Below are 9,746 nucleotides of genomic sequence, written 5' to 3'. Positions count from 1 at the left end.
ACTCAGACTCAAAAAAAAAAAAAAAAAAAAAGGAAGGCAGGCAAAGGGGGAGGAGCTGCGGGAGGGTGAAAGGCCACAGAGGAGGGACTTCAGCTTCCATCGACCTGACTTCTGCTCTCCCTTCACAGGCCAGCTTGTCTTGGGCAAATCGTAACCACTAACTACTTAACCGTAACCTTAGCCAAACCTGAGCCACTAACTGCTCCCACTAGGGTCAATGTGTCTAATCTTAGAACAGAGAGCTCTTTGCTGAGCTCTTAGAACAGAGAGCTCTCCCTCACTGGCGGACGGTGGGACCTTGTGGGCTCCATGCGAGGATTGTTTGGCACTGGAGGCCCCAGACCCACAATGAAACGATTGCATTTTATTAATTTATGAGTCTGACCATTGCTGGAGTTTAAAGGAGGTCAATAGTTTGTTTGTTTTAACATGCAAATATAAAAGCTTAACAAATGACTTTTCTCTATTTACTTTATAGAGATATAATTTATATTCAATGAACTGCATAAACGGAGTTTGCACAATATACGGGGTACACTTTGATGAATTTTCGCAGAGGTATACACCTTTGAAACCATGACCGCCATCAGGAAAACTGAGCCTTTTTGTCCTTCTGTCCCCTTTGCTATCCACCCCTGCTATCCCCTTCCACCTCCCCCCTCCCCGCCCCCCAGTCAACACTGGTCTGCTGTGTGACACCATCGGTTGCATTTTGTAGGATTTTGTGTAGTCGAGAGCATATAGTATAATGCTTGTGTGTGTCTAGGTCGTTCACTTAGCATGCTGATTTGCCGGGAACTTTGCCTGGATTTACTGTGGCTTACGTGGTACATTTTGAAACTGGATAGTGTGAGTTCTCTAGCTTTGTTTTCTTTTCTAAAATTACTGTGGTGGTTTTAAGCCGTTTGAATTTCTGTATGCGTTTTATGGGCTGGTGATTTCTATTAAGAAGCCTGCTGGAATTTTGATTGGTATTGTGTTGTATCTGTAGATCTATTGGGAGAGAATTGTGATTTTAATGATATTGAGTCTTCCAAACTATGAGCATGGTATGTCTCCACTTAAGTAGGCCTTTGATTTCTGTAAACAATCTTTTATACTTTTCAGTGTTGCAATTTGGGGCATCTTTTGTTAGATTAATTCCTAAGTAGTCTGTGTTTAGGGGGAAATTAGTGTGAGTAAAAATTTTTTAAAATTTTCCAATTGTTGGCTACTAGTATATAAACATACAATTGATTTTGTACATTAATCTTGTATTGTGCAACTTTGATGCACTCATTAGTAGTTGTTTTATAGATTCCTTAGAATTTTTAACCTAAAATTTTTGTCATCTGCAAATAGAGACATTTTTACCTTTTCGTTTTTGATCTTTATTCCTGTTCTTTCTTTTCTTGTCATATTGCAATGGCTAAGGTCTCCAGTATAATGCTGAATAGACATGGTGAGAATGAGGCATTTTTGCTTTGTTTCCCGTTTTAGGGGGAAAGCATAAATATGACGTTAGCTGTAATTTTTCTGTAGATTCTCTTAATCAGATTGAGAATGTTCTCTGATTTACACTTTGCCCAGAATTATTTATTTATTTATTTATATCATGAATGGTTGTTGAATTATGTCAAGTGTTTTTCCACTATATTTTAAAACAGTTATATATTTTCTCCTACATTCCATTAATATTGTGAATTATATTGATTTTTAAATCAGTACATTTAAATCAAAATAGTTAAATCAATTTTTCAACCTTGACATCAAGCTCTATTTGATGAAACATATTATCTTTTTAGAGAACATGTTTTTAGATTTGATTTCCTAATATGTTGCTAAAGATGTTTGCATCTATGTTCATGAGGGATATTGATATGTGATTTTCTTTTTCCTTTTTTTTTTTTTAAAGAAACTTAGGTTTGGTATTAGGGTTATGTAGGACTCATGAAATTAGTGTTCCTTTCTCCTCTGTTTTCTGAAAAAATTTGTGTAACATTGGCATTATTTCTTTCTTGAATATTTGAGCGACTCACCCAGGCCTGGAAGTTTCCTTATGGTAAGACTTAGTAAAAATTATTAAAATACAGGGCTATTCAGACATTCTGTTTCTTGTGTTAACTTTAGTAAGTTGTAATATTCAGATTTGCTCATTTAATCTAAGTTGTTAGATTTGTTGGCATGAATTGCTTATTATATTCTTTTATTATCATTTAATATCTTTAGGATCTGTAATGGATGTTCTTCTTTCATTCCTGGTATTGGTAATTTTTGTGCTCTATTCTTCTTCTTCTTCTTCTTCTTTTTTTTTTTTTTTGAGTTGGAGTCTCAGTCCATCACCCAGACTGGAGTACAGTGGCATGCTCCCGGCCACTGCAGCCTCGACATGCTGGACTCCGGCGATCCTTCCGCCTCAGCCTTCCAAGTAGCCAGAATTACAAGCATGCGCTACCATGCCCGGGTAGTTTTTGATTTATTGTAGAGACAAGGTCTCACCAAGTTGCCCAGGCAGGTCTCGAACCCATAGGCTCAGGGAATCCACTCACCTCGGCCTCCCAAAGTGCTGGGATTACAGGCTGAGCCACCGAACCTGGCCCTCTCTATTATTCTGAAACAGTGTAGCTGGCAGGGGTGTTCAGTTTGGTTGGTATTGTTAAAGAACAAGACCTTGGCTTTGTTAATTTTCTCAATTATTTATTTATTTTTGTAGTGGGAGTCTCACTCTGTCGCCCAGGTTGGAGTACAGTGGCACACTCCTGGCCATCGCAGTCTCAACCTGCTGGGCTCAGCTGATCCTTCACCTCAGCCTTCCAAGTAGCTGGAGCTACAGACACACGCCTCCACATCTGGCTCATTTTTTGACTTACTGTAGAGATGAGGTCTCACCAAGTTGCCCAGGCTGGTCTCAAACCCACTGGCTCAGGCAAGCCTCTTCACCTTGGCCTCCCAAAGTGTTGGGATTACAGGTGTGAGCCACTGCGCCTGGCCAATTTTCTCAATTATTTTGTTTTTAATTTGATTAGTTTATGTCCTTATTGTTTCCTTACTTCTATTTACTTTGGGTATACTTTGTTTACTATTATCTTAAGGTGGAACTTTAGGTTATTGATAGTAGACCTTTCCAATTTTTGATTTAAGCTTTTAAACTATAAGTTCCCTTCTAATCACTGCTGTAGCTATTCCCCTCACATTCAGGTATATTGTTTTCATTTTTATTCTTATTCAGTCTAAAATATTTTTAAGATTTAGGTCAGGTGTGGTGGCTCATTCCTGTAATCCCAGCACTTTGAGAGGCAGAAGTGAAAGGATTGCCTGGGCCCAAGGGTTTGAGACCAACCTGGGCAACTTGAAGAGACCTCATCTCTACAATAAATAAAAAAATTAGCCGGGCATGGTGGTGCATGCCTGTATGTTAGAGATTTATGATAGTGCCTTTATAGGACTCTGAGGCTCTGATTTTATTTTCCTTAAAGCTTTAAAAAAAGTTTTCACCCTCTTCTCATATTGGATAAGTTCTCTTTTCTCTGACATCTCCATTTTGCCAGGCAAATTTTTATTGAAAAGGCTTTATTTTTCAGGTATAAAATTTCTGTTACAATTTAAAAAATTTCTCTCCCAAGATTTTGTCTTTTTATTCATCTCTAGCATACGAGTTCTGGCAATTAAGTTCGCAAACTCATCCTAGACAAAGTGCTACCTAGTTGAATGTCATTATGATCACCTTCGAAGTACTCTCCTTGGGAAGATATGCACCAAGACTAGTGCCTAGCCCACCTGTCAAAGCAGTTTTGGAACCCTTTTTCTGGAATGGCCATCAGAGCTGACATCATGAGAATGTCAGAGTTCAAATTAGAGCAGCAAACAGACATTAAATTTCTTGTTAAACTTGGCAAAGGTGGAACTGAAATCAGGGACCTGTTAGTCCAGTTTATGAGGATACTGCCATGAATAAAATGGCAGTATACAAATGGATTAAACGTTTTTCCTGAGGGGAGAGAAAGTGTCACTGGTGAAGAGAGGTCAAGACATACAATAATGAGCAGAACTGATGAAAACATTGCCAAAATTTGTGAATTGTGTCAAAATAGTTGGCTTACTGTGAGCAGTATAGCAGACTAAATAAACATCATCAGAGGGACAGTTACAGAAATCTTAATGAAAATCTTGACATGAGAAAAGTGTGTGCAAAAACAGTTCCAAAGGAGCTCTTGCATCACAACAATGCACTGGCGCACACAACACTGTCTGTGAGGGAGTTTTTAGCTAGCAAACAAATAACTATGTTGGAACTTCCTTCCTACTCACCTGATCTGGCCCCCAATGACTTTTTTCTTTACCTGAAGATAAAGGAAATGTTGAAAGGAAGACATTTTGATGACATTGAAGACATCAAGGTGATACAACAACAGCTCTGATGGCCATTCCAGAAAAGAGTTCCAAAATTGCTTTGACAGGTAGGTTAGGCACTGGTGTCAGTGCATAGCTTCCCAAGGAGAATACTTTGAAGGTGACCATAGTGGCATTCAGCAGTGAGACACATAGCACTTTTTCTAGGATGAGTTCACAAACTTGATTATCAGACCTCGTATTTTCCTTTACTTCATTGACCATAATTATAATAGCTACTTTAACGTCCTTGTCTAATAATGTCAACATCTGGGTCATCTCTGGCCTGGCATCTGTTGATTATATTTCCTTTTGAGAATGGGTCACTTCTGGGTCTTTTTATGCCACATATTTTTGGGTTATATCCTGGGCATTGTGAATTTTTTTGTTGTGTAGGGTCTGGGTTCTGTTATATCCCCTCTGAGGAATGTAGGTGTTTTCCATTGAGCTGGCAATTCAACAATCTAGACTCATTTTAAGCTCTATCTCACTCTCTTTGGTTGAAGGTTCAGTTCAGGCAATTCTCAGTTCAGTTTTTAAGGCTTTGCTGTGCTTCTTTGTGTTTGTCCCGTATGTACATGGTTCAAAGGTTAGTCTGAGACTTGTGTGGGTTTTAGACACAGTATTGGGGGGATTATCTTCTCTGGTTCTCTCCCCTCTTGAATTTCTGTCTCACTCCTCAGTGATGGTCGTTGCCAGGGCTCTTTCCCTGGCACTTCTGACCAGAAAGATGAAGGGTTTGCTGTCAACATTTTCAGCACTTGCACTATGCCATTCTGCAACTAAACACTATGTTTAAGGAAAGGCCACAAAAAACCTGGAAGCTCATCTCCAGGCCAATGTTTCCACAAGCTTTGACTCTCCTCCACAGCCTACCTATTTTTGCTTACTCTTAAGAATCCTTAGGTCATTAAAACAAAAACAACAACAACAAAAAACTTGTCCAGAGTTTGTAAGTTGGTGTGAGGGATTGGTCTATAGAATGTAGCTATGAGACTCCAACACACTGCTTTTGAAATGGAGGGCATGCAATAGTTGACAAATCAAAAGCACGATGAAAATTAAAACAAAACCCACAGTCTTTTATTTTTAAATTTTAGCTATTTAAGCAATTAGATAAATAAACTCCGAGAAGGAAAGAGAAAACAGGGAGAAGAAAAAAGCAGCAAGAGTATTTTGTTGCTCCATTAGCTGTTATATATTTATATATGTATGTATTGTTGAATTTGAATGTATTTTTACAAGGGATCTGGGCATCCTCTATGTGATGGTTATAAAGAGCTGATAAGTTTTTATAACCATGGAAATTTCTGTGGGTTTCTGAATAGTTTAGAAAAAAGTTTCTTCTGAGCTTGAAAACAGCCTTTTCTCTAGTTTCTATTACCTTTTAAATGAGCACATATAAGTGGTAGTTACTATTGTTGATATTATTACGATTAAAGGCAACAAAACAAGTATTATGGAAGGTATGCAAAAATAAAAAGATACCATTATCCCATTCTGTTAGCAAAGTCATTAAATTGTATATTTCCTTGATACTTTTTTTGTAAGTTATGATCAGGGCACAAATAGATCTCATTTCTACTACTGATATTTCAAAAGCAAATATTGTTTTCAGAATATTTTTACTTATCTTACAATGCTGAAGATTTTACTATATGAGAAAGACTGTCTTTGGGCTTAGAAGTTTCTTTTGGACCTTTTAGTGTTGGAAGTTGACATTGGCATGAAATTTAGGAGGTACGTAAACTGCAGTGATGTTTGGCTATGGACCTAAGATAACCCACGCTGTGTTCTGAATGGGTCATCCTTTGTATTGAGGTACTTTGACTATATATAGGAAGAGGTAAGACCAGCTGGGCCCACTCCCAATGTAATACTCTGATGAGCTAGGCCTAAATAGGTAGGACTCCTTTCCCTCTGGGAGATGGGCTAATGTAGCTTGCAACCAAGTCATCTGGTGATCTGTTCTGACTTGAGTTAGAGTCTAGACCAGAGTTTTGGGTTTTCTGTTGTAATTCAAGGAGCTGCCACAATTGCAGGAAGCAGAGATCAACCTGCAACAGAGTAGAGAGAATTCATGCAGGAAGTTGTCCTTCCCCCCTCCCCCCACCCAAACTTAGCCATTTCTGGCCAGAGAATTTTCTCCTTATGTATAACCTGGCTTTGCAAGAGAGGAGAAAAGGCTGATTCTTGGCCCTTCTGATTACTTCACCGCTGATTACTTAAACCTCCTGATAGAAGAGACAGAGTTCCAACAATTGGGAAACAAGAGGAGAGTAAAATTACTGCTTGAGTTCCAAAGATTTTAAGAGCATTCTGCTCCATTTTAAAGTTTAGGGCAAACTTACTCAACTTGGATTGTGAACACATGATGTATATCAATACTTTCTCCTTTTGGGACTACTACATTATTTTTTCTTGAGTATCTCCAAGCTAGAACTAATCTCTCCAGAGATTAAGAGAAAAAAGATAGCATGTTGTTTTCTCATGAGATTGTATGTTTAAAAGTCATTTTACTTATTTTGCATTATAGAAGGGTGGATGGGGAAGAATGTCACCAAGCTTTGATGGACTGGCCCATGGGGCGTGGGGTTACCACCTACAATGAATGCACAACAGAAGCTCTTGTCAAATGTAGAAGCTCTCTTTCCTGTTGGTGTGTTTTTAGATATAGAGAGCAACTTTCCTATGAAGAACTCTCAGGAATGTACTGAGAAGTGTTAAACAACTGACACTTGATAAACTCCAAGAGCAAACCAAGGGCCTGGGAGAAGTCGGGAAGGGCATCCAAAGCAGGAACTAAGACATAACAAAGGGAAGTGCTGGTGGGAGAGTCAAGTCAGCTTCTCATCAGGTATTTATGTACTTCTGGTCTGTGCTCTGTTTCAGTTACTACCTTCCAACCTTTTGCAGGAAGAAATGCAGATGATGTTGCTATGAACATATGGCCATCTGTGCAAACAATAGCAGAATGTGAGGAGAATTATGTAGCATTTTTTTTAACATAATAAAACATTTTCTAAAGGGCTTTAGAAATCATTTCTAATGTTCATTTACTATGACCTGGAAAACCATTATTTTCACTTGTTAACACAACTTCTTGGTATGGATAGAATTGCATTGTCCGAGGTCTAGTCATTGGCGAAGCTAGATAAAGAATGAAAGCCTTGTGCCCCACATCTTTAAAATAAAAGAAAAAGAAAGAAAGAAAGCCTACTGATTCCTAGATAAGAGCTCTATCATGTCTTCAGTTTAAGAATCCGCAGTTCGTACTTTAGAATATGACTATATTTGGAGGATAAATGGGATGTTTAATGATAAATGAAGAATTCGAATTGTCAAGATAACTCTTTTATGAACTGATATGAGTCCAGCCAAGAAATGTGGATCAGTGATAAGCAAATAAATTGTAAAGTAAAATAACAAATATTTCCCACATTTGAGTTTTTAAATCCATTTGAATTTATTTTAATGCATGACATAAAATACACCCCAAAAATGCACCAGTCAAGCAATTGCCTCAGCATAACTTATTGAACAATAATTTAATTCTGCATTTATAATATTATTTTTAATTCTTTTTCTCACTCTCTCAGACTACCCATTGATTCTAGCAGCAGTTTTTCAGTTTGGATTCTTTAAAAGAAAGTTGCTCTCTCTATCTAAAAAATACACCAACAGGAAAGATACTTTAAATTTGACAGGAGCTTCTTATTTATCTGGTTGCTCTCTCATTTCCTTTTTCCAATTTTTTGGCTAATCTTGCCTGTTTATTGTTGTTGTTGTTATTATTATTATTTCAAGTCAGGGTTTCACTCTGTTGCCCAGGCTGGAGTGCAGTGGCCTGATCATGATGGTTCACAACACCCTTAATCTCCTGAGCTCAGGTGATTCTTCCACCTCAGCATCCCAAGTAACTGGGACTACAGGTGCACCATCATGCCCAGCTAATTTTCTTTTTGAGTTTTTGGAAAGACAAGGTCTCACCATATCCAGGCTAGTCTCAAACTCTGGGGCTCTAGCAATCTGCCTGCCTCGACCTCCCTAAGTGCTGGGATCACAGGAGTCAGCCATTATGCCTGGCCCACCTGTTTATTATTTCAAATGAATTCCACACTAAGCATGGGCATAGAAAATCCAAAGTAGCCCAGTTGAGAGAGAATAGATGCCACCAACTATGGCCAGTGGCCTGGTTCTAGACTATATTGCTCAGAGTATTTCAACAATATTAATTTTCAAAGTTCAAAATATCATTTCTAGACTTTTGTATTGGTATGAAACCAATACAGTATTCTGGGAAGGCCTAATATATTTAAAATATTTGGTTTTCCCATCAAGAAACACTCACTATTTAGTTGACTCTGTCTTTAATGTCCTTCAGTAAAATTTAAAAACATCGACTCAAATATTTTTAGTACAGTTCTTGTTATGTAAATGCCTAGACTCTTACTTTTAAAAATAAATATTACCATTATGTTTTTGGACCATTTTGACATAAAGGAAGCTATTGGTTTTTGTATAATTAAAAAATCCAAATCCCTTGCAGAACTCTGTTCTAGCTCTATGTAGTTCTTTAGTGCTCGTGGTGGCTCAGGTGATACACTGAGGGAGGAGGCTGGATGAGGAAGGGGACACCTGAGGCCAGCTGTAGAGGGAAGGGGAGATAGCCACTGAGCCACAGGAGCCAGGATGTGGCCGTTGCATTGCCAGAGCTTTCATTTTTCTTTTTTTCCCAGAGAAAAGGCAAATCTGAATTTTTATGTGAAAACCCTTCCATTTAAAGTTGCTGGCTATGGATTAATATTGTTGAAATACTCTGAGCAATACGGGCTGCATCCAGGCCACAGTTGGTGACATCTGTGCTCTCTTAGCAGGGCTGCTTTGGATTTTCTATGCTACGCTTCGTGTGGTCTCTCTTGCTCAGAAGTGGGACGTTGTGCTCGCGTCTAGAGAAAATGTTGACTCCTATAAGGGTTTGGGAAACTTCCACTGGAGGAAAACATGACAGCTTTAGAGGCGTTTCAGGGTTCTTGTAAAAAGGCCGATAGACGGATATACAATAATATACGAATTTGACCCTCTTGCGCCTCAGGGAGCGCAGCGAGTTTCCATCACTGCGCTGGAATTTTATTTATCGACAGCAGTTTCGTTCTATATACCGTATATATGACTTTTTTTGGGGGGGGGCTGTCTTACAGGACATTTGTCAAGATGTCCGCCGTCCCGAGGCACTTTGGCCTGAAACACACAGAAGAGTCGTACATGTTTAAGGAGCGAGAGAAGGTTCGCCAGGAGACCAAGAAAGATTTTCTCCGGTTCAAGCAGAAGCTGGCCGCCAAGCCGGCTGCAGACGGAGGCCCCGTCGACGGCCTCCC

The 9,746-nt window shown here is 38.8% G+C and overlaps 1 protein-coding gene across 1 annotated transcript in view; it reads left to right on the top strand.

The window, feature by feature from the left end:
* Nucleotides 1–6,950: 6,950 nt before the first annotated feature.
* The window catches only part of LOC103268029, a gene marked incomplete at its 3' end in the record, with an annotated part of 156,403 nt that continues 153,607 nt past the window's right edge, over nt 6,951–9,746 (top strand). Inside the window, exons 1-2 of the mRNA XM_008065589.2 lie at nt 6,951–7,078; nt 9,570–9,732. Coding sequence (XP_008063780.2) covers nt 6,951–7,078; nt 9,570–9,732 — 291 coding nt within the window. The remainder of the gene's footprint in view (nt 7,079–9,569; nt 9,733–9,746) is intronic.

The sequence above is a fragment of the Carlito syrichta genome, unplaced genomic scaffold (assembly GCF_000164805.1).
Source record: "Carlito syrichta isolate Samal-C Ts95f unplaced genomic scaffold, Tarsius_syrichta-2.0.1 Scaffold308670, whole genome shotgun sequence".
Classification (NCBI taxonomy): Eukaryota; Metazoa; Chordata; class Mammalia; order Primates; family Tarsiidae; genus Carlito; species Carlito syrichta.
Note: the sequence above shows the minus strand (reverse complement) of the source record. Positions and strands in the feature narration are given on the sequence as shown.